This window comes from Mytilus edulis, chromosome 9 (genome assembly GCF_963676685.1).
Source record: "Mytilus edulis chromosome 9, xbMytEdul2.2, whole genome shotgun sequence".
Lineage (NCBI taxonomy): Eukaryota > Metazoa > Mollusca > Bivalvia > Mytilida > Mytilidae > Mytilus > Mytilus edulis.
Genome location: NC_092352.1, coordinates 27,065,156 through 27,091,388, shown reverse-complemented (window position 1 = coordinate 27,091,388; position 26,233 = coordinate 27,065,156). Strand labels below are relative to the sequence as shown.

General features: G+C 31.6%; 2 protein-coding genes across 3 annotated transcripts in view; one reads left to right on the top strand and one right to left on the bottom strand.

Moving 5' to 3' along the window:
* The window catches only part of LOC139487957 (peroxiredoxin-like 2A), a 36,969-nt gene extending 17,730 nt beyond the window's left edge, over positions 1 to 19,239 (top strand). The window contains exons 1-6 of one of the 2 annotated variants that reach the window (XM_071273236.1): positions 8,299 to 8,327; positions 11,883 to 12,051; positions 12,645 to 12,719; positions 13,254 to 13,388; positions 14,006 to 14,141; positions 16,017 to 19,239. In XM_071273236.1, the coding sequence (XP_071129337.1) occupies positions 8,314 to 8,327; positions 11,883 to 12,051; positions 12,645 to 12,719; positions 13,254 to 13,388; positions 14,006 to 14,141; positions 16,017 to 16,138 (651 nt within the window). In that variant the 5' untranslated portion in view covers positions 8,299 to 8,313 and the 3' untranslated portion in view covers positions 16,139 to 19,239. Of the gene's footprint in view, positions 1 to 8,298; positions 8,328 to 11,882; positions 12,052 to 12,644; positions 12,720 to 13,253; positions 13,389 to 14,005; positions 14,142 to 16,016 lie in introns of those variants that run through there. The other variant, XM_071273235.1, reaches the window with a different exon arrangement.
* On the bottom strand, positions 896 to 8,368 carry LOC139487955 (galactokinase-like). The gene is made up of 7 exons (XM_071273232.1): positions 7,829 to 8,368; positions 5,276 to 5,462; positions 4,513 to 4,777; positions 3,376 to 3,557; positions 2,771 to 2,921; positions 1,755 to 1,917; positions 896 to 1,267 (listed from the first exon to the last, which is right to left on the bottom strand). Exons 1-7 carry the CDS (start codon positions 7,988 to 7,990, stop codon positions 1,196 to 1,198), a joined length of 1,182 nt encoding a protein of 393 aa, XP_071129333.1. The 5' UTR covers positions 7,991 to 8,368; the 3' UTR covers positions 896 to 1,195.
* Positions 19,240 to 26,233: the final 6,994 nt, after the last annotated feature.

Sequence of the window (26,233 nt, the reverse complement as noted above, 5' to 3'; positions counted from 1 at the left end):
TATGTTGGTATCTTGTGCATAACATTTGATTTTGAAGTATCAAGTTTTAACTATGACAAGTGCTATTGTCTCAAAATCAGTTCTGGCATCTTCTTGTTATGTGTTTGTGTTTGTGTGGTTTTAAAATTCCTTATTATTCCACGTTTGTGTATCATTGTATTGTTTTTATTACATTGTCTTCTGTTTGTGTATCATTGTATTGTTTGAATTACACAGTCTTCTTTTGTGTATCATTGTATTGTTTTAATTACATTGTCTTCAGTTTGTGTATCAATGTATTGTTTTTATTACATTGTCTTCTGTTTGTGTATCATTGTATTGGTTCAATTACATTGTCTTTATACATGTATTATTGATTATGTGTTGGTATCTCCTACATGATATTTTTTACAATGTCTTGAATTTTCTACTTGATCTTATGTTTTCACTATTGTACACTTGTCAAGCATCTCCTGTAATTTTCCTCATGACCTGCTTTTTAAAATGTTTTATGATCTTTCAGATCAGTGTGACAATTGTTTTTAACTACCTATATTTTATGGATGTATATCTTCATTTTGATCATGTATTGTTTTCTTTTTTTTTATTAACTTTCTGTATCATGCCATGGTATTTTATTTTTCTTCTATCACAACTAGTTTAAATGTTAAAAGAATGAAAACTTTGTTTTTTTTATATATTTTTTTTAAAGATTTGTTTTTAATCAATTATGTTTTTTTAAGAAAAAGTTTTCTTTTAAGACTTAGATTTCTCTTATTTGGTTGATTTTTTGTCTATATATGTTCTCTTAAATTTCTACTAGATTTATATGTTTTCAAATTATCTGTTCCTTCCTGTACAGTTTTAAATTTAATATTTTCGAAGAACAAATAAAAAATAAATAAAAATAAGCTAATAAAACCATATAAAGTTCTTTATTAAACCCAGGTTCATCTATTACAAACACAATATTGCTATATTTCTATAAATGAGATTCCAATCAAAACAGAGATTCCAAGACCTAACAATGTATGAAAGCAGTATTCTCTAAAACACTTGAGATTCAACAGCTAGCTGCCACACTGTCAGAAAGTTAATATAATAACAACAAGTTAATTCCCAATTAATTAAATTAACCATTTATAACAATAAGGAGATTAAGTCCCTTTTAGATAATAACAATAATTCCATTTCACAGTCCTATGAGGAACTTGTGTTAAACAGGGACTGGTTTGGCTCCTCCTGATGGTGGACATACAAAAAATGTAGCTTTACCACTATACTTTTTCTGAAGAAAAAAAAAATCAAGGATTTAACTAACATGAATCTAAAAATCTAAATATCATAATTAAATATAACCATAAGTGTATGATTTAACTACTACAAGTTCATAAATCATTGCAAAGTTTTATTAATGTGAATAATGAAACTGGTTGACTATCACAATAGTTAGATATTATAATATCTGATACATGTATATGTATCTGTAGGAAGCCTTTCCTGTGATCACAATAACTAGTCTCTTATTTTGGTTGGTCATTTCAAAATCTAAATAATAAATGCTCACAGTAATCTCAGAATTAACAGTATTAAACTGCTAATTTGTTAGGTTTTGTCTTTTACCACAGTGACAATATGAAACATGATGAAACTTTATCCACCTTTTTATTTTTAAAGTTTTGCTGTTTATATATCAAGAAAATAGTGTGGCTTGATGCTAATCTCATATCTTTTAACTTACTTTAATGTTGCCGTAAAAAAATGTGTAATTTTACCTGTATATGTTCAATAGCATTATTGACAGCTGATTGCTTCACTAACGTAACTGTACAACCACCAAATCCCCCTCCTGTCATTCTGGAACCATAAACACCATCTACCTCTAATGCTGCCTCTACTAACTCATCTAACTCAGTACAGGACACTTCATAATCATCTCTGTAAAAGATACAAATCCCAATAACTTTTCACTTAAATCAAACCACAACTTTATCCTTAGAAAAATTATTGATAAGTGTATTGAATGAAAATATGTGCCAAAGGGGAAATGGTTAATTGGTATACTGTAAACCAACTTATTTTCACAAGTCATTTATTATCACGACTTTTACGATTAGAAAAATACTGTGAAGGTAAAGTTACTTTACTTTCTTGGACAGAAATCAAAGACTGCATGTGTCAACAAAAATTACCTTTAACACAATGTTTGTTATTACATTTACATATCTGACTTGAATATTTATCTTTTCAAGGCCTGTACTTGAATGAATTTACCAATAATTTTGTCAATTTTTTTAGAAATCTGTATTTTCTGTCTATTTGGGATGTAAAAATCTGTGTTTTGAAATAAAACGTTGACAAAGATTGTTATTTTTACATGTTTTATCATCAACTTGAAACATTGAACTTAATAATATGGCTCTTACTGATTTAACTCCATTGAACCACTTGATCGTGTCAAATAAACCCATTTATTGCCAGAAGAACAGATTTGATGAATAGATACCATCATTACTAAATAACTCTGCTAATTGTAGTTTGATTCTTCAGATTCAGAAGGATCTTAGTGTTTGTTCTTTATTAAAAAGTCTGGCCTTCTTTTACTTTAGGGGTCCCAATTCATATATAGCTATACTAAACTATCCTTTACCTCAAACCTTACCCTAACCCATACCTAAACCTTATACTAACTCAAACCCTAAAACCTAACCCTAACCTAACCATAATCATAAATGAACCCTTAATCTTTACTATCGGGACCCTTAAAGTAAAAGAAAGCCAAAAGTCTAACCGTAGAGAATTATGACTTGCAACCATAAGTTGTCCAAACTTTTTATAATCTCCATTTTCAAGTGCATTTGCTGCTTCTTCTGTACGTGAAATTTCTCCTATCACATGTCGTACACGTTTAAATGTCTCTTCATCTAATTTGTCTTTGTTTTCTGTTATAAAAAGATATTAGAATTAGGATAGAAGTAGTTTATGTTTAGATGAACTGACTACAGCTGAGATTTAACAATCAAATTAGAAAAAAAATTTGTACAATGTCAATATTACTACCTGAAGCACAGTATTACAGCAGAATGCATTGAGTGTGAAGGTAAAGGCAATATCTTTGGTTAGCTTGTTTGCTAGCTGAACCCTGGAGTTATTATTATGTTCTAGATAAACTACCCTCCATTAAGAGTAGACTAGTCCGACAGATAACCAATCTATCTGTCTGTAGGACTGGACTACTCCAAAAGGCGGGTAGTATACCTAACCTAATAATGACTTCAAGGTTCAGCTTACAAGCAAGCTAACCAAAGATTATACCTTTACCTACACACTCAATTCTTTCTGCTGTAAGATAAGAAAAATTAATTGCTATGATGGAGGAATTATTAAGGTATTTACCTTCCAAATCTTTTTCTGTTGCATCCCGAAGGCTTTTCTTTCCCATGGTCTTTGCAGACATTTCACACTGTCGTCTGCGAGTTGGATATTCTGATCCTGTCAGCTGATGTTTTACATTGGAATTTGTGACCAAAACAACAACACTGGAATCTTTCATTGGAACAAGTTTGCTTTCTAATGACCTACAGAGGAAATTGAATAAAATGTTGATAGTAAATAAAGTATTTTTCATCAAATTAAATGAAAAACAAAAATCTAAGTCTTTTCATCTCTAATAAGGAGGTTGTGTAACATGCCATCCTTATATATATTTATCATCTCTAGAATTCAGATAATCAACGCCTAAGGTGTTGTACTAACTTAGCCTTTAAAATTGATAATAAAATTGAGAATGGAAATGGGGAATGTGCCAAAGAGACAACAACCCGACCATAGAAAAAAACAACAGCAGAAGGTCACCAACAGGTCTTCAATGTAGCGAGAAATTCCCGCACCCTGATGACTATTACTGCTTCTAGAGAAAAGATATTTAATTTTCCAGAAAGTAAAAAAACAAAGCAAACAGAGGCTATTCAAGAAAAATATGTCAGAGTTGTGTGCAAAATCTGTGAAACAACCCATTAAGCATTTCCTGACTTGACCATTTGAGCTTGACAATGGTTTATAAACTATCTATCTTTGAAAACTGTTTAAAATTCTCAGTAACTTATATAGGTAATTGTGCTACTGTCTGATTGGTGTATAGTACTCCCTACATCTCTTTTGAATAATAAAAGCAGATTATCATATTTCCTTTGTTTTGATACATAAGATGACATCTGCTTGTCACAAATACAGTGCAGTGAATAAGAAAAAGAAGTTAACATTGTCTGGGGGGGGGGGGGGGGGGGGGCTGATATTTCATAGAATAATGAACTGATTATCATATTGTTTTGTTTGTTTACCCTGGTCTAAAACAAATAAATGCTGCTTAGCAGATTAATTTCTATGACTTTAGCTTACCTGAAGTCTATCAAAAGAGCATGATCCTTCTTAGCCATAGCTTACCTGCAGTCTATCAAAAGAGCATGATCCTTCTTAGCCATAGCTTACCTGCAGTCTATCAAAAGAGCATGATCCTTCTTAGTCATAGCTTACCTGCAGTCTATCAAAAGAGCATGATCCTTCTTAGCCAACATTGATATAAATTGATCCATTATTCCACAAGGCATCCCTGCGAACTCATGTTCAGCTTTTTGACAAGCCAATGCTTTCTGTGTCTTTGGCACAGTTGTATCTAATATCAGACCATTTAGTTCATCAAGAAAAGTATAAGTACCAACTTCTAAGGATGCTGAACTAGATACTCCACCTCCCAAAGGAACAGTTGAAACAACAACAGCATCAAATGAACACATTGGTCCTACAACACATACATGTAAAAACAAAATATTATTCAAACCTTAGCATGTTGAGTATTTTTAATAAGTCAAGTCACTGAAGCATACATAGCACATAAAATGTGAGATAGAATATATAACTATAATATCTTTAAGTGCTCAACAAATAAAAGCTAGAATTATATATGCATTGAAATGACTAAAATACATTCAATACTTTATCATGTTTATTTAAAGAGGGTAAACATAGTTTCCTATAAAATTTATCATTAAATACATTGAAATCTAAAAGCTGTAATGAAATACACTATTTTTTAATATACTGTGGATTCATTAATTTTTGTGGGTATCAATTTTTGTGGATTGCTGAAAACTTGCATTTTCGTTGATATTTGATTTCGTGGTTTTGCTAATCTCTGTATACAAAGCCTATTTAAAATATGCTGTTCGTTAAATATTAGAATTCGTGGTTTACCTCTACCCACAAAACCCAAGAATAATAATGAATCCACAGTACCCACCTTTATAGTTTGCCACAACTCCTTTGACATAATTTGCCCACATTGGTTCTCCAGGTGATAGACTATTTTTGTTTGATGGAATAGGGAATTCCACATAGTTGTCCTTTCCAATGCTTGCTAATGTTAAAACTCTACATATCCCAGAATCTGTCTTCTTCCCAACCAACAATGTAACCAGAGGTAATGCCTGTAAAATAACTAGCTCTTGTTAAAATGTTACTACACATGTATGTACAATCACAGATTATGATACTGCTAGGTTTGAAAAATCATACGTTATAATACTGCATGGGCTGACAATTGGCACGATTGTATGTAATTAAATGTCACAAAATAAAATCCATATAAAATGATAATAAGATACATTTTTAAATTTCAAGAGCTTCCGAATGGTGTCAAATTATTTTCCATCTTGAAATTTGAATATGAATTTGAATTTTATCTTCCTCAAACAAGAAAGAGCAAAAACAAACCATAAATGAGGGTTTGGAGGGGGTCTACAGAATAGGCATCTTTCTGTACATGAGCAGAAATGTCTCGAGGGATCATGTGATGAGTCAATATTGATCCTAAAACATGCACATTTAAAGAAAAAACAATACTTCAAATAATATGCATTTTAAAATATGTGGATATCTATCACTATAATTTTATTTAATTGTTGAAAATTTAGGATCCCATATTTCTCAAAACATGAAAGGCGATCTTCATAGTTCTACATTTTTTTAAATTTCTTTTCAATAAAAAGTTTTTCAGAAAATAGAAGTCTTGTTATCATTGTATCAAATTTGGTGATGTTCACCAATTTGACTTATATTCTCAAATTTGATTTGTAACATACTAAAAGTAATAATACAAATTACAAAGAGTCTGAAATGACAATTAACAATGCATGGACTGGATAATATGTATCAGCATTTCCTTTGTATTTTAGTGTGGACACCATTCAACATTGAGACCAACTTTGAAAGACTTTCTCATTTTCATTCATCCTCCTTCTAGATATGTCTGATATCATAATATCAGTGAAATATTTATTAATATATGAGAACTGATAATTTGAATCATGTTGGGATGTAGGATAAGAAGCACAGGCACTTGTCTCAGATTTTTTTTTATATATATCATATAAGGAATTTTTTTTTGAGACAAGTGCCTGTGGTTAAGTACCTTATGTTATAGTAAGGTATAGAGGAAAAATTTTTCTGAGACAAGTGCCTGTGGTTAAGTACCTTGTGTTATATTAAGGTATATTGGAAAAAATTCTGAGACAAGTGCCTGTGACTAGAAGTCATGATCACAGTCATGTCAATTTTCCTGGGTGAAGGACCAGAACAGCTCTGTTAGCAATGTTTTACTGTAAAAAGTAGGTGTGTGTATTGTAACCAATCAAGTGGAAGCTTTCCCATTTCGTCAGCATTAACCTTGAATGATGTTTTTTTGAAACGTGTAAATTCACATGATCCATAATAATTTCATTGTCTTCAGTTCTATCCATGTAATTCTTTCTTCAGCCAAGACCCAACTTGAAAGCACAAACTTTTAAACATATATTATCTCCAGTCAAAAATGTCAATGGAAAGAGTACAAGTTAGACACTGGCTACGGTTACATGGAAATGTAACAATAATAAAAATATTATTGTTACATAAGAGACTAAATGCCGGAATGCAAAGTCGGGTAAGGAACTGATTAATTACGAATGTAACAATAATTACTGAGGCTACGGTTACATGGCGTTATTGTTACATGAAAAACAGCAATATACGATGGGTCTATTAAAATGTACTTGATAATAAAAATTAAAGACATTTATTTTATATTTACAATACATACAATTATTAAATATTAATTCTTTAATTATTTATTTGCAATGACATTTTCTACATATCCAGTAAGTGGTTTTTGGAGCATTTCTGAGTCCGACACATTTTTGGTGAAACCACTCCAAGCAGCCATCACACACCAGTGAATGATGCCGCACTGTGAACGTCCGTATCACATACTGTACAGTTCCATTCTGCGATATCCCTTTTTGATGATAATGCAACCTTTAATGTTCGCCATGCTTCCGGTGAGAAATATTTTTTCACTCGAGCAATGTTTATGTTCTCATCTAATAGTTTGGTTGGAAGCATGTGATGTAGTTTTATGTCATCTTTCAGTATGGTCACATTGCCGTCCATAACGGATGTAAGGTTTATCTCGGATTTCAGTATCCAACTAAGTTTAATGATTGCTGTTTTTCATGTAACAATAACGCCATGTAACCGTAGCCTTAGTAATTATTGTTACATTCGTAATTAATCGGTTCCTTATCCGCCTTTGCATTCTGGCATTTAGTCTCCTATGTAACAATAATATTTTTATTATTGTTACATTTCCATGTAATCGTAGCCAGTGCCTACAAGTTATTACAATGTATGTAATCTGGCGTTTCAAAAATAGTACTGTTTTTTCAATAAAACTCGATAAACAACTTTCAACTATTTACCTATAAAATACCTTATAATTACATGTTAATAGCAGAGATAACAAATTTATTGTACTTGCCATCGGGAAAACAAATCCATCATTGTAATCCGTGTGTTCTCCGATCAAATTTACTCTTCCCGGACCGTATGCAGCCTTTTCTGGTTTGTACCCAAATTTCTGTTGAAAAGAATTTGTTGCTTCTTTCAATACATCACTTATTTCAGGTATAGTCTCTGCCATGGTAATGTCAATCTAACTAAACTACCCGTTCAGAGTACTATATATAGAGATCCTTGACAGTACAGTAAAACCTCAACATTAACCTAAAATCGAGCCTAAAATCCGGTTTAAATTGATGTCTTTCCCCAGTCGATGAGCGCCCCAGGTTCAGGAATATTTAGGTCAGACAAAAACAATTTATATATAATGTCTCAAGCGGTATAATAATGTCCATCGGAGGTGTGTCCTTACAAGATCAAGATCAAGGGTCCGGTATGCAATTAATCTACAGTTAATATCTCTCTGTTATTCAGTATGACCTGTTACTTTTAGTTTCATATGATATGGACCTGGCATGGTAAATAGAAACTAGAAAATTAATATTCAAATGATTATTTTCTTAGTTAATCAAGAAATCTTAATTTCTGTTTTTCTTAAATCTCTACAATTTGTTAACTTAAAGATATATAGTTTTTGAAAATATTATTAATGCAATGTAATGCATGAAATTACACAACTTTTTGCTATAGTAACTGTAATGCATTAAACTACAATTACATGGCAATGTAATGCATGAAATTACATAACTTTTTGCTAAAGTAATGCATTAAATTACAATTACATGTATTGCAATGGAATGCATGAAATTACACAAATTTTTGCTAAAGTAATGTATTAAATTACAATTACATGTAATGCAAAAATTGCTGCATTACACATTACATGCAATTACTTGCCAAAAATTCATTACCATGCATTACAATTACAAATTTGCATTACCCCATGCCTGATGTGGACAATGGCTTAACATATTGCTGCATTTTCACCTCAATTTACTCAAATTACAGACAAACCTACCTGTCTGTCTGTCTGTCTGTCTGGTCCAAGGACACAGTTATCGTCCTTTGGTTTTCGTTGTCTACGAATATAGTCCCTAGTGTAAACAGTGTATAACTTGCATGTCTTATTTGATACACTTTCCCAATTTATTTCTTGATATTAAATGCATGAAATATCAAGTAGGGGGATGTAATTACATGTAAAAAAAAAATTGGGTGCTGAATCTTTATGTGAAGAAGTAAATTGGTCCAGTTCTAAAAGGTCAAATTTTAGCACGTCTGAAGCTGTCAAACTGAATTTTACACCCCCTTAACACAGAATTGTCAATATTTTGAGTTAGAGCTGGTAGAAGTTTCTATAATTTTGATATTATTTGTCTCACTGGTAGTACACTACACTGTAAAAATCTTTTTGAGAAAGAGCAGGTGCGATTTTTTTAATTTGAATTTATTGTCTGAAAGAAATGCACTACGAAATAACTGTGTTCTCGGGCCTAAGAGATGGATTCCTGAAATCTAGATTCTGTACTTTGGCAACTTTCCTGAATGATTTGCTGGTTTCAGTTTGTCAAACTCAATTAAAGTAAAGGATTTACATCTTTGGTTTACAGAAATTCTGTTAAAATGTGCCATTTTGGCATTCTACGGCTATAATAAGCATTTTAAAGCAGTTTACATTTTATGGCTAAGAGGCATGCTGACTTTCTATCTGACAGCTTTTTTGTTCCTGATATTTGTGTTTCTATGATTAAATCAAATTTAATTAACCATTTGTGAACTCTGGATATAGAGAAAAGTAGATTATCACAGAAAAAAAGTGCAGATATTTGTATTCACGGCCATGGTTAAACGGCCTAATAGATGTATGTAAAATGTGAAGAGCTTTGTACATCAAATCTGTAGTCCATCACAAATATTTCACTAAATCTGTAAAAAAAGCACTTTATTATACTCAGTACACCTTACTCCTTTCATAGGCTACCATTTTTTTTCTCTGTATGATAGTAAGTGGTCCAACTTTATGCCTATTAAGGCTAAAACTAAATGCAAGTTTTCCATTGAAAAGTGAAAAAACTGGCCATCAGACCATATTGTTTCTAAAAAAATTAAATGCAAGAGTCCTTTTGCAATTAGACTTCTTGTATCATAACGCCTTAGCATAGAAATGAGCAAAAAGTTACACATTTTCATTTCTAATAGCTTCTGTGTGCATTTTTATATGTCAATATGGGCTACCGCCTAAATCGACTCTAAATAATTCTCAGTACTACATGGCCCAAGACCATTTTATACTCATGTGGTATGCTTTTTGACACTTTTCTATACATTTAAAGTACATTTTATATATATGAAAGAATAAATTAGGCATAAAAAACTTCAAAATCTTCAAATTGGCTGAGAAAAATGCATATTTATATAAGGCGTCCCTAAATTGGAAAATCTCTATTTTCAGGCATAGGCTTATATAAATTTAACTTTGGAATAATTACAATACATCTGATAAATAAAAGAGTGTTCAGATGCTTTTAATACTTAATATTTGATATTCAAGAGCATTTAAAAAGCAAATTTTTGCAAAATTTAAAATTTTAAGGCCAAAATCTTGACAGTTGAAGATATTTGATTTACACGTCAAAAATAAACATTCAAATGTCTATATTAAAATGACCCTAGTGTCTCTAATATATGTCATATGGCCATGAAACTTGGCAACCTATCTCACAATTGCCTAAGCTTAGGTTATGCAAAGTTTTATAAAGATTGGTCAAGTCTTTCTGTCCTATTAGGTCCAAGGACACAGTTATCGTCCTTTGGTTTTCGTTGTCTACGAATATAGTCCCTAGTGTAAACAGTGTATAACTTGCATGTCTTATTTGATACACTTTCCCAATTTATTTCTTGATATTAAATGCATGAAATATCAAGTAGGGGGATGTAATTACATGTAAAAAAAAAATTGGGTGCTGAATCTTTATGTTAAGAAGTAAATTGGTCCAGTTCTAAAAGGTCAAATTTTAGCACGTCTGAAGCTGTCAAACTGAATTTTACACCCCCTTAACACAGAATTGTCAATATTTTGAGTTAGAGCTGGTAGAAGTTTCTATAATTTTGATATTATTTGTCTCACTGGTAGTACACTACACTGTAAAAATCTTTTTGAGAAAGAGCAGGTGCGATTTTTTTAATTTGAATTTATTGTCTAAAAGAAATGCACTACGAAATAACTGTGTTCTCGGGCCGTCTGTCTGTCTGTCTCTGTCTGTCTGTCTGTCTGTCTGTCTGTCTGTCTGTCTGTCTGTCTGTCTGTCTGTCTGTCTGTCTGTCTGTCTGTCTGTCTGTCTGTCTGTCTGTCTGTCTGTCTGTCTGTCTGTCTTCTGTCTGTCTGTCTGTCTGTCTGTCTGTCTGTCTGTCTGACCTTGACCTCATTTTCATGGTTCATTGGTTAATGTTAAGTTTTTGTGTTTAGGTCTGTTTTTCGAGTACTAGTAAAAGAACCAGGTCATCTATATGTGGAGTATGGAATTGTTGTTTGGTGTATGGAATGATTGTTAGGTGTACATGTCTGTCTGGCAGTTATCATCTGACCTTGACCTCATTTTTATGGTTCATTGGTCAATGCTGGGAACAGTATAACTAACAATATATATGTTTCTGTTTAATGTTAATTTTTTGTGGTTTGAGAACTATAAGCAATAGTTCAAACTATATTTGGTGTATGGAATGATTGTTACGTAAGACTGTCTGTCTGGTAGTGCCTTTGTAATAAAAATATATATATATATATCAATAAAGGATTTTAAGATATACCTTATCATGCTTATGAAAAACTTTAATTATACATGTATTAGGACAAATTACCTGAAAAATATTAAAACTTTGATGTACAAAATAATTTAATTGTTGTTATAGGATTTTTTTAGAAAGTATTATAAATTACTGGAATTAACAACCATTATTGCTTGACGTTGTAGATTAGTTGATCTTATACTTTCAAGGTCCTATGCAATGAAAGGAAGAAATTATCACCATGATATGTGTAACTTTTCTAAATTCTTTAAATTTTTTAATTACAGGGTGATGTCAATATCTAAAGCATTGTTAAGTATAGCAGGAATAACTGCTGGAGCTGCTATCCTTATAAATCTACCTACTAAATTCTTCATGGCTACTGAAAAAGCTACTCTTCAGTATTTACAGACTGCTAAACTACAGACAATAGATCAGACCAAAAACAATTTTTCAGTAAGTATATTATGCATTGTGTGACATTCGTAAACAGAAAGTTCTAAAAGTGGATTTTATGTAATGATATGAGATAAAAGTGTAACACAAGGACCATGATGGAAATTTTTTATGGTTATATAAGGAAGTTTTTGACACCTATTGATATTAAAAAAACAACTCTCTAAATTGATGAAATTACAAAATACCCAACTCCAAGGAAAATTCAACTCAGAAAGTCCCTTACCAAATTGCAAAATCAAAACATCAAACCAATGGAAAACAATCGTCATATTCCTGATTTTGTGCAGGCATTTCCGTAATAAGTAAAAAATGTTGGATTTAACCAATGATAGTTCAGATGGGAGCAATAGATTGCTTACCATATGCCTTAGCAATTATGCTTTAGTTTCTCAGTTTAGTTTATGGATATTCTAGACATCAAAAAACTTTTCAAAAGAGGATCCTAAAGAGTACATAATTTCTGTGACTTTTGGTTTCAAATAGGTCATTAGATAAGTTTACCAGGTTTACAGTGTATGTTTATACAAAACCATCTATGTAAGCTATGCTGAGCTCCCGTCTGAGCTATGTTAATACTGTCTATGTTACAGGCATCAGATCTATGGAAAGATAATGGTGTGGTATTAATGGCAGTCAGAAGACCAGGATGATCTTTGTGCAGAGAGGTAGTTTATAATACTTTCAGAGTTTTGTATGTTGTAGCTTTTGTAATGAAAATAGTTCTTGACACGGACTAGAGGATAGCTTTTATTTGTGCTTTTATTTGTGTTGATTGTCAAGGCAATCTGACAGTTGAAAAATTGCATGCAAAGCATTTAGAGTTGAATGAAATAAAAAAAAAAATCATATAGAACAGAGGTGAAAACCAAAGGTCGTTCAAAAAATAAATGTGTCAGTGTGTCAAATCAAGATGGACTTTGTCTTAGTTTTCCATTTGCCAAATCAACAGAAACCGGGGAAATAAAATGCTTTTTTTAAGAATCTTTCACTTGACTTGACTTCAAAATATTTTCTTAACCAATATTTTATGAAGTTTGCAGAACATGTATATTGGATTTAAAAATGTGGCTTAAAAAGTTGAAGAAAACATAAAAAAAGAAATGAAAAACAGCATTGTCTCCTGTATTATAATTTCATTCTTTTTTTATTTTAAACAAGTATGTTATTGCATGTAGACATTATTCTTGTTTTTGTTTCAGGAAGCTATTGGGCTGTCCTCTCTGCTACCTCAACTCGAAGCCCATAGAGTCCAGCTACATGCAGTAGTTCATGAGACTCTGGGAGTTGATGAGTTCAAACCATTTTTCAAAGGAGATGTTTATCTAGATTTGGAGGTATTTCTTCTTTATTTTCAATTTAAAAAAAGCATGATAAAGTCCTTTATAAAATATTTGAGATTTCTTTCTGTAATACTTTAAATGCAAATTTTCCTGCCTCTGGGTATAGGATTTTCTTGCTGTGTTGAAGACCTATTGGTGGCATTGGGCTGTTTTCTGCTTTTTTGGTTGGGTTGTATCTAGATACATTCCCCATTCTCAATTCTCTTAACGTCTTCTGTTTGAGACTGTCTTTTACTTTTTATTGTTAGATAATGAATACCAAAAGACTATCATCATCACATTGTATTACCTGATATATTTAACATTGATGGGCATGACTTCAAATGTTTTGAATCAGGGAAATTCTGTATTCAATTAAAAGTCAAAACTGATTCTGCTTTGTATTCATCTATATCATATTACCATATTAATGTAAAAGAACACTTTTAAGAAATTTACTCTCTCTATTTGTAAATACAGTATTCCTTTAATTCATTAGCCTTGTAAGCTTCTTTCCAAAACACTTTTTAAGCAACAAGTACAAAATTTACTTTTCTATTATTCATATTTCAAAGGACAACTTTGATAATTTTGTATCTTTAACGTTGAATTGTAAAATATTTTTATTGTAGAAAAAGTTTTATGGACCAAAAGAGAGGTGGACATCATTGTTTAGTCTTCTTAGATTTGGTGTCATGAAAAATATCTATCGTGTAAAAAAGAAAAGTATTCCTGGTAACATGATAGGTGAAGGAAGACTTCTAGGAGGTAATTGATATGTTTAACTTTGTAACATACTAGTTAATATACTGCACAGTCAAATTGCATTGACTGTATATTCATTTGTGATATTCAGTCACTGACTATATCGCCTTGTTTATGACTTATATTTATAGATCATCATTGATATTCAGTCACTGACTATATCGCCTTGTTTATGACTTATATTTATAGATCATCATTGATTATCTCAACAAGATTGGTTTTCTTGCTTGAGCCAATACGGCAAAAGTGAGAAAAACAATTGAATTGAGGTGACCAATGATATCTGTTTATTGCTATTTTACCTATGACGACGTTGCTAATTTCATTAACAACGAACATGTGCACCCTTATTTGTAAAATAGCAATAAAATGTGTTACTGTAGAGTTTTATTTATGACGTCAACAAAACATACAGGTTCATGGAAATTTTAAGCGGTCCTCTCCAAATTAAAAAAAATTGGTTTTTACCCTAAATAATTCATTTGGAACAGTTATATACATTGTCTCGAAATATAGTTTTATTTATACACTGCTCAAAACAGAATAGAAATGCTCTGCTAAGTCTAGTTTTCTACCTGTTGCAAAGCCTTGTATGAATAAAATTTATATTCCCAGACAATGTATGGTTATTCTATATATATATCAATAGACAACTTTCGAGTTCGATGCATTTCCGTCAAAAACTCTTGTTTTAGTGAACGTTATTTGTGCGTTTAGGGGCGTTGTCACTTCCGTTCCAATGTCGAGCGAGTGGTGGGAAAACTATAATTCTTTATTGTACGAATTATTCGGCAAATTGAATTCTCAAAATTGACAATCAGCATTGCTGTCATTAAGGAATTGTCATTAAGTACCTACAGAACAACCATTATTTCTAGTTTATCCTGCACAATGACGATCACTAAGACGCTTGATGAACGTAAATAGTGCAGGGATACAGGCGACCCCCTTTATCTGGTAAATGACGTCATAAAGGCGCGTATAATTGACGAGTTTTTTCCGGTGACGGATGAACTCGAAAGTGGTCTATTGTTCCATTGATATATTAGACTTTTTTAAAGGCACAATTAACTCTCAAAATTAAGGGCAACTAATTGGTCAAGTATTAATCAGTCAGGTTCTAATGTTAATTTACATGTAATGAATGCACATATCAAATATTCTCAACTTATAAAGTATAATTTCAAAATTCAATTAAGGAATGACTTTGAATAGACAGAAAAAATATTATAGTCATTTCTTATGATTTAATTCTAAATTCCATTTCAAACCGGAGTAAATTATGAAAAACCGTTAAAGACGTCACAGTCACATGACAAAATTATGTCTATGAGCTGATAAACAAAATAACGTCAGCCAATTAGAAGACGCATTACATCCAAAATTAAATTATATGACCATAAAGCATGAAATAAGGTCAAGGTCCCTTCAGGATGTTCTTAAAAAGTCAATGAAATGTACATTTTGCTGTGCATGAAACTGGCGGTATGTTTTTTATGAAGATTTCTTAAGCAATATCATTACGAAAAAAAATAAAAAGCTGCAGTAAGTTAGTGACTTAGAGTTATCTTTCTTTGCATAAATAAGAACAGTAGAAAGATATAGATCCTCATTGAAATATATAATATCATTGTGAAGATTTGCTCATTCATTGAGAAATATGTAAAAATAAGTCAAAAGAACATGAAGGATTTATTATAAAAAGTAAATAAAAACAGTTTTTTTTCCATTTTAATGTCATAAATTTTGTTAAGACTACAATGAGAAGTTCTAACTTACCAGTTTATTTGTTTTATAAAACTACTTTAGTTTTGCATAGGTTTGATTTTAAGATAGAGTCAAGTGTACAATATTTAAAGATACTTTATCTTTTTGAAGGTGTATATGTAATTGGACCAGGAGAACAAGGTATATTATTCCAATATCATGAGAAAGAATTTGGTGATCATGCTGATCTGAAAGATATCATGGCTGCTGTTGAAAACATCAAATCTACATAATATATATATAAAATTTGTTTACACCAATAGTGCCTTTTGATCAAACTATGTGTAAATATATATAGATTATATGTTTTTCTTGAATTTTGACTCTAAAAAATTGCAAATACAAATATATGTTCATTTGCTTACTTTTTGAGATATTTCAATTTGAATTTTGCATGTTTGGGGTAAAAAGAGAAATTTCTTGTTTCAATACTTTTAACAAAAACAATAAAGGGAAATTTTCATCCTTTTTCTTATCAAAGTGTTCAAAGCTTACGATATTTAATATAAAGTAAAATTGAAAAAATATCTAATCTGAAGAAAAAATCCAAAACAGAAAGTCCCTTAATAATAACAAATGGCACAATCAAAAGCTCAAACAAAATGAAGGTTAAATACAATAAAATGTGTGTATTCATCATCTTTTACTCTTGTATGCTCTCTTTATTGACTTTCATTTTAGGTCAGGGTTGATACAAACATCAGTTCAATGATGAATAATATGAAAGTCTTGTATTCTTAATGCTTTATTTTGAAATTTATTTCAAAGGAGGTTGCTTTTGTCTTTTTTTAAGAAAAATAATCAAAATAGAAACTTTTGACAATCTTTCACATTTATTTTTTGGAATGAGCATTTGTTCCCTACAAATTCTAGTTTTATAAGTGTCGTACAAAATACAACTTTTTATAAAGGTGCGAATCAAAATATTTCTATTGAATGCCATAAATAAATGATAGAATAATTCACTGAATTATTTGACCTCCATGTTATTCAATGTTTATGTATTTATATTTTATATATCATATATTAATGGGAACAAAGTATTAGAAATGTACATTTACAATGTTTAAACAGTTGTATTTTATGATATTATGCTATTTTCATTATATGACTGATACAAATGGGCAGATTTTGTAAATTATATATGGTTAGTGACAATATACTATTAGCTCACCTGGCCCAAAGGGCCAAGTGAGCTTTTCTCACCACTTGGCGTCCGACGTCCATAAACTTTTACAAAAATCTTCTCCTCTGAAACTAATTGGCCAAAGTTAAACAAACTTGACCACAATCATCATTAGTCCAACCAACCAAGATGGCTGCCATGGCTAAAAATAGAACATAGGGGTAAAATGTAGATTTTGGCTTATATCTCTGAAACCAAAGCATTTAGAGCAAAACTGACAAGGGTGAAAATGTTTCTTATGTCAAGAATTATCTGCCCTGAAATGAATCGGACAACCTGTTGTTAGGTTGCTGCCCCTAAATTAGTAATTTTAAGGAAATTTTGCCATATTTGGCTATTATCTTGAAAATTGTTATAGATAGAGATAAACTGTAAACAGCAATAATGTTCAGCAAAGTAAGTTCTACAAATAAGCCTGCATAACCAAAATGGTCAGTTGACCCCTTAAGGAGTTATTGCCCTTTTATAGTCAATTTTTAACAATTTTTCGTAAATTTTTGTTTTCTTTACAAAAATCTTCTCCTCTCGAACTACTAAGATGAATTTAACCAAAGTTGTAAACAATCATCATTAGGGTATATTGTTTAAAAATTGTGTCTATTCTAATGACCCCACCCTTGAACCAAGATGGCCGACATGGCTAATAATAGTACATAGGGTAAAATGCAGTTTTTGGCTCATATATCTAAACCCAAAGCATTTCGAGCAAATCTTTTTGAAACAAAATTGTTCATTAGGTCAAGATCTATCTGCCCTTAAATTTTCAGACCATTCAGGCAACCTGTTGTTGGGTTGCTGCCCCTGAATTGGTAATTTTAAGAAAAAAATTTTGCCAAATACAACCAACATTTCTTTTCATAATTTAATTATTTCAGCTTTTGGTTATTGTCTTGAATATGATTATAGATAGAGATAAACTGTAAACAGCAGTAATGTACAGCAAAGTAAGACCTACAAATAAGTCAACATGACCAAAATGGTCAATTGACCCTTTAAGGAGTTATTGTCCTTTATAATCAATTTTTAACAATTTTCATAAATTTTGTAAATTTTTACAAAATAATTTCCACTGAAAATACTGGGCCAAGTTCATTATAGATAGAGATAATTGTAAGCATCAAGAATTTCAGTAAAGTAAGATCTACAAACACATCACCATTACCGAAACACAATTTTGTCATGAATCCATCTGTGTCCTTTGTTTAATATGCACATAGACCAAGGGGAGCGACACAGGCTTTTAGAGCCTCTAGTTTTAAAAGCCATTAGCACAATAGTTGCATTTAAAACTGAAAACTAATACAATGTTGATAAAATACAGTCTGGGGTTAAATAAATGTAAGACAAACAATAACTTTTCAAACCTTCATACAGTTTAATTAAACAGAAGTTTATTCATGATTAATAGATGGGGAAGCGACTTTGGCAAGTTTAAAAAAAGACATCTTCAGTTTTTACTTATTTTACAGATACATTAATTTTTTCTTGCTGTTAGCATTACACTTTGTAGCTGACAGCAAAACCCTTTGATTTTTGTTCTTACACTACAGTTATAAATTGGTATTAAATTTATCTAAAATGTTGTGATAATTTGCATTGCCTTTGTTATGTGTATTTGCCATGTTGCCAATGTTATATTATTTGCCATGTTACCTATGTTATGTTATATTTGCCATTTTGTTGCCTGTGTTATGTTTTATTTGCCATGTTGAAGGGATTTTATACCATATCTATGATATCTGAAGTATAAATTTTCTTAATACTTTAGATGGATCTTCTAATGGTTATATATTATCCTGACAACGTTGCGTCCTGATTCATATTGTTATAGTGCCACAAAATCATTGATCATGTTGATCTTATAAAACTAACTTCAACTGTGTTCATTTTATGCTTTAGGTAACTTTTAAGCATAATTCAAGAGCTAGTTTAGATATGATTATATTCCAGTATTCCTCTAGTTATTCCCTGGGAGTTGTTTATATTCAGAAATCATTGGGTGATTTGTTGTTGTGTTTGAGGGCTTTTTAAATAGCCTTATCAGCATTATTGACACTTTGATATTATAATTAGAGTTGTTTGTTGTTATTATAGAATATTATTTTGTTTGTTTTATAATGTTTAAATAAAGGACCAATCTTAACCACACTTGTTTAGTCTTATTTTGTGAAGAAAGACCAACTCTTGACCCCTGTAGAAAATAAAATGCTCCTCAGTGGGCAGTTTGATACCGCATACATCAAACCCTGAACAATTAGGGCAAGTATATTCACAACATTCAAGCTTGATACAGGTTTGAATTGGGATTGTGATTAACTATTTGACACAGAATGAATGTGGTTTAAGAACTTTGAAATTAAGCATTTACCTATTATGGTCTGATATCCAAACTTCAATTTTTAATGAAATCTATCAAAGTTGAATTTTAGACCCTTTGGACCTCAATGTTGACCAATTTGACAACAGGATAAAAATTCCAAAATCTAAATATGATTCAGCATATCAAAGAAAAAACAATGTATTCAATTTTTGTTGAAATCAAACAAAGTTTGATTAAGGACCCTTAATTTTATCTGCTTTGAAAACATAGCCCAATATAAAAAATCCTCAATGAAACCAAAGTTTTTTCATACAATAACAAAACAAGGGTGCAAAAACTGAAATGTCTCATCTGCTTTACTAACCATGATTGATTTTATGATGATAGTCCTAAAACAAGTATCACAATGAAACATGAAAATGATGTCAAGGGCATACAAAAACTGCCAGACTGACATGTACACATTACATTCACCAAATAAAGTTGACTTATTGCCTGTCGTATCAGAAAACAGACCAAAACACAAATTACAGTGCACACACTGAAATGTAACGCCTTCTTTACTGACCATTGATTTTATGTTGATAGTCCCAAATATAAAGCTTTCGGGTGTCATTCGGTTTAACGAGAGAAATGATCATGAAAGAATGACAAAATAAAACTGTCTGTCAGAATGGTTCAACATTATGATCAGTATGTGAGAATATCCAGATTTGAAAGTACATAGTTATTACAAAACAACAAAAGGCAGATTGCTTCTCGACATTTCAATGACATAAAAAATGTAAACAAACATGATTTTTTCACAAATTCGACTAGAAAAACTACTTTTATCCGAATAAGGGCATTCTATTTGAATTAATCAAATGGTTCTCATAGTTATTTTGTATAAACATAATCTGAAACTTGGTAAATAAAGAATTATTTACACAAAAATTGATTTTTCGGATCGTGAAAGATCACGTACCGCATTTTTAAAGATCGTGAAAGGGATCGTGAAAGATCTGATGCTACGAAGATGTTCAAATTATTCTTCAATTATATCATAATTATTATTTGTTAGGCAGCAACCATTTGATTTTCTGGGGGGGGCTATGGGGTTTTTTTCTGGACAAATTTTTTTTCAGAATCAAAAACAAATTATTTTTTTCTCCAAAAACTGGAAACAAACTTTTTTTTCCAAAAAAAACCATAGCCCCCCCCCCCCCCCGAAAATCAAATGGTTGCTGCCTTATTGGTATTGAGAAAAGCTAGATAGGTCAACATCCTCAATAGTAAAATTGAGAATGGAAATGGGGAATGTGCCAAAGAGACAACCCGACCATAGAGCAAACAGAGATTTAAGCATTTCAAAGTTTAATATTTTCAGAAAATGAAATGTAAAATAGTTGGATCATTGTAGGATGAAGCTTTTTATTGTCATGTGAAGTACTCACTTATCACGAGTTATAGGATACACACATATTGTATATTGGATCCTATAAACTATATGTCTGTCAGACAGGATTCACCTGACCCCGAATGTGCCTCATTTCATCGATGAAGATTCATATTGTGGTCAAGTCCGTATCGCTGATTTGTTAGGCAGCAACCATTTGATTTTCGGGGTGGGGGCTCTGGTTTTTTTTCTGGACAAATTTTTTTTTTCGCCTGTGGCGATAAACAATCTATTTTTTTCATGACAAGTCGAAAACAATTTTTTTCTTTCAATTAATTTTAGAATTACATATAGTGGCAGCTGAGGGTGAAACAAACAATTTTTTTTTCTCAGAATCAAAAACAAATTATTTTTTTCTCCAAAAACTGGAAACAAACTTTTTTTTCCAAAAAAAACCATAGCCCCCCCCCCCCCCCAGAAAATCAAATGGTTGCTGCCTTAAGCTTTAGGATAGCTATCTGTTGTTATGATTAACATCGAACTCATTATCATGCATCATTTGGCAATGTTCGTGTTATGTTGTTTAGCCTTTTGGATATATACCTGTATGCTATAGCGCCAAGGCATTTCGTGTATGGTGTACATGTTTGTCTGCATGTTTCATATATGACCATGATGACTTCAATTGTATTTGATATATTGCATGATAGTAAGATGTCTATGTCTGGCTGTCGGTCAGGGTTCATATACTTTTGAGACCTTATGTTCCGAATTAATTGGCCAAGCATAACTTTTACATTTGTCAGTTTCTAAGGCACTGTAAGAATCGGAACACATTTATTTGGTGTACATGATATTTGTAGAGATCTGCATGGCATGGTATTCTGACCTTGAACTCTTTTTATGAACCATTGACAATCTTAAGCGCATTTGACACTTCTAGTAAAACCCTTGATATTATAGACATTCAACAAATATACTATCATAAGTTAAGCCGACCAGATATTACAGCATTTTCACTCTGGTATTCTATAGTCTTTAGTATATGGTTAAATCAATCCACATCTGTGTTGTATACAAAGAACTTAAGAAAGTACTGTTGCACAAAATGTTGGTTATCGTTTAATCACAAATTACTAATGAAAGATGCTGTTTTGCTGTAATGTTTTGTTTGATGGATATCATTTTGGTTTACATGTTGCATATTCATATTATTGGCTAAATAGTGTCGGTCTGCCTGAATTGCACTTGACCGATTCTCAGAGCTGAATCTTTCATACTTATTTAGACACGTTTTAGTTGTTGGTTTTTTTTACTTTCGAGGTAAAGTGTTGAATAGAAAAAAATAATAGTTTTAATGTTCATCCTTATCAAAATAGTTACAGGCTTCAACCTGTTGCAGGTTTATCAAATGGTAAAAAAAAAAAAGATTTCTGATTACTAGTATTAAGTCTGGTCACGCATTATCTTTCACGATCAAAATAATGCGTTGCCTGATCTTTCACGATCAAGTTTGATGGAAATTCAACAAATTCAAGTTTTTCATATACAAATTAATGCTTTTAAGGGAAGAACCTACTTTAATTTTACTGTACAATCAGATACACCAAAGATTAAATTTCACAATGTATAAATATATTAAATATATTAAATATATTAAACAGTAACTGAAATATGACCATTATAGGTACATAAAGCATGTTATTTGTAATTAATTTCATAGACATGCATTGCGCCTTTTGTGTTTTTTCATAAAGTACTGCATATTTTCTTTATCTTATTTCACAGTTATGATGAGGAAGTTAAACCATTTTGACAGACATAATTCTTTGTTCGGATTTGTTCCGCGTTTTGAAAATTAAGCGATTTTTTCAAAGATTCTGAACTAGAATTTACATGAAATGTCTTTCACGATCCGTTACCAGAGCTTTCATGATCATCTCTCAAATCTCAATACTTGACCGCTGATAGATATTCTTTCATGATCATTTCTCTCGTTAAACCGAATGACACCCGTGTTTACTACAAGTATCACACACACTTAACATGACCCAAGAAAATGAGCTTAAGGCCAGATAAACCAAATGGGAAATATATGTACACCTTACAATTATTCAATACACAAAATATAGTTGACCTATTGCCTATAATTTCCAAGAAACAGACTTTACAAGAAAAAATAAACATCGACCAATGAACCATGAAAATGAGGTTGAGGTCAGATGAACCATGCCAGACAGACATGTACACCTTACAATCCATCTATACATTAAATACAGTGGCGGATCCAGGGGGGGGGGGTTCCGGGGGTTGGAACCCCCCCCTTTTTTTTGGCCGATCAATGCATTTGAATGGGAGCATATAGTTGGAACCCCCCCCCCCCCCTTTTTTAAATGGCTGGATCCGTGCCTGAAATATAGTTGACCTATTACTTATAGAATATAAAAAACAAACTTAACCATGAAAACTTACCATTGGCCAATGAACCATGAAAATGAGGTCAAGGTCAGCAGATACCTTTCAGACAGACACATACACCTAAAATTCCTTCAATACAACAAATATACCATAGTTGACCTATTGCTTATAATAGTTAAAGAAAAACAGACCAAAACACAAAAAATAACAAAATGAACCATATAAACGAGGTCAAGGTTAGATGACAATACTTAAATACACCAAATATAGTTGGCCTTATCCTATTGCATATAGTATAAGAAAAAATGGAGAATATGCATACAACATTATAAAGGGTCATAACTGAAGAACTAAACATTTTGCAATTTTTTGATTTATAAAGGGACATAACTCGATAATGGTCAAAGTGACGGTACCCTAATTTGTACTTGCTCTGAATTTTGTGGTAATAAGTATTCTGTATAGGTTTCATAATGTTTGGTTGGGGCAAACTTAAGTAACAGAGCAGAAACTAAACACTTTGCAATTTTTCGATTTATAAAGGGACATAACTCGATAATGGTCAAAGTGACCCACCAAAATTCAACTTGATCTGTGTTTTGTGGTAATAAGCATTGTGTAAAAGTTTCATAACATTTGTTTGAGGCAACTAAAGTAATGGAAACTAAACATTTTGCAATTTTTCCATTTCTAAAAGAGCATAACTCTAGAATGGTTAAAGGGACACCACCAAAATTCAAACTAGATCTAAGTTTTGTGGTAATAAGCATTGTGTATAAGTTTCATAACATTTGCTTCAGGCAAACTTAAATTAAAGAATGGAAACTACTTCTTTTTGTAATTTTTCAATTTATAAAGGGCATAGAACAGTTAGTGATACTACCAAAATTCAAACTTGATCTATACTTTGTGGTAATAAGCATTGTGTATAAGTTTCATAACATTTGGTTAAGGCAGACCTAAGTTAGAAAATAGAAACTAAAAATGATGCAATTTTTCCATTTATAAAGGGGCATAACTCTAGAAAGGTTAATGTGACACCACCACAATGCAAACTTGATCTGTTTTGTGGTAAAAAGCATTGTGTTCAAGTTTCGTAATATTTGGTTGAAGCAAACTCAAGTTAGAGAATGGAAACCAATTTTGGGATGTATGGGCGTATGGACAGACGGACAAGGGTAAAACTTAATGCTCCCTCTGCTACAGCAGTGGCATAAAAAAGATCAAAACACAAAAACTGAACTTTGACCTCTGAACCATGAAAACAAGGTTAAATTTCATACACCAAATATAGAAGGCCTATTGCTTATAGTATCTGATATATGGACTTGACCCAGAAAACTTAACCTTGTTCACTGATTCATAAATTGAGGTCGAGGTCAGATAAAAACCGGTCTGACATGCATTAGGATCTTGCAAGGTACACACAAACTAAATATGGTTATCCTATAACTCATAAGAAAGAAATTAACATTACAAAAAACTTTTTTTTCAAGTTGCCACTGAACCATGAAAATGAGGTCAAGGACAATGGACATATGACAGACTGAAACTTCATAAAATAAGGCAACTATATACAAAATATGGTGCATCCAGGTATTCCACCTTCTAAAACAAAGCTTTTAAGAAGTTAGCAAACACCACCAGAACACTATCCTCATCTTGCTTTCAGGGACAAAAGTTGCAGTTTGGATAAAAACCTAAACTCAAAAACTGAATTTATGAAACAAAAGTTAAGGAATATGGACAGATGAAAACTGCCAGAATTACATGTATACCATTCAATCATTCCATGCACCAAATAAACCAGTAGTTGACCTACTGGTAAAGTCTCTTGGAAACTGATCTATTAATGTAACTTTAACCTTTATTACTGATCCAAGAAATTTGGTAAAGATTAGATGAACCCTGTCTGACAGAGATGTAGACCTTTCAAGGATCTCAAATGCCAAATATAGTTGTCCTATGCTCCAATAATAAGGGAAAAGCAGTCATGAAACCATGAACAGAAGGTTAAGGACAATTGAAATATGACAACCAGAGACTTTGTATCATATGGTATCTGTATACAAGATTCTACTGTCTTAAACATAAAGCTTAAAATAAATAGTTTTTGTGACTGCTGTCTGATTGTTATCCCTATGTCTAGCATTATGACACTTTCATTGCAGGGTAGACAAGTCTCAACTGAGGTATTGAAATATGGACTCATTATTATTGGTCATCTGGATTTCTCTAGACCAAAAGTTGTCCTTTGTTGACGTGGTTCATAATTGTTTCTGTTTTTTATATAGATTAGACCATTGGTTTTCCTGTTAGTTGATTCCCATTCGTCATTTCTGGGGCCTTGCTGTTTGGTGTGAGCCAAGACTCTGTGTTGAAGGTCATAATTTGACCTATAATGGTTTACTTTTACAAATTGTGACTTTGATGGAGAGTTGTCTCATGGGATCCATACCACATCTTCTTTTATTTTTTTAAGGTAATATATTAAGAAAGCTGTGAATATTATAAAATTTGGTTGAATAGATAGTGATTTTGAATTGGTGGTCTGTCATCTGCTGGAAAGAGGAAGTATGAAAGGGATAGATCTGAAAATGTATCCAACACTTAAGCTAACCATTATGAAGCTTGGTACTAAATATATAAAGAAGCTTTGATTTGTGAATGTTGAGAAAATATGGCAAAGTTTCTTATAATTGCATCAGCAGTAGATAAATGTCAATTCTGAATGTGGTTTCCAGTGAAACTTGCCAATATTAGGCTTAGGACCAAATATAGTGAAGCTTTGACTTGAAGTTGTTTGGAAAACATTTCTGATTTAAGATTTCATCAATGAACAAAACATATATGCAGCAACAGAAAGTAGATTAGGGGAGCTTGGTTCTAAATATCAAGAAACTCTGAATGATAGTTGTTGAGATAAATGTCTTTTAAGGTCAACTGATGATTTTCTTCATATACATGTAGATGTGTGTTTCAGTTTACAGAGTACACAACATAATAACTATAAATTTATCCAAATC

Excerpts from the sequence above, each read along its gene's own strand:
- LOC139487955 (XM_071273232.1), bottom strand. The coding sequence starts at position 7,990 with ATGGCAGAGACTATACCTGAAATAAGTGATGTATTGAAAGAAGCAACA. Across the intron at positions 4,778-5,275 it reads AGTTGTGGCAAACTATAAAG|GACCAATGTGTTCATTTGAT; the intron begins GTGGGTACTGTG and ends TATGTGTTGTAG. Across the intron at positions 3,558-4,512 it reads GCTCTTTTGATAGACTGCAG|GTCATTAGAAAGCAAACTTG; the intron begins GTAAGCTATGAC and ends TTTCCTCTGTAG.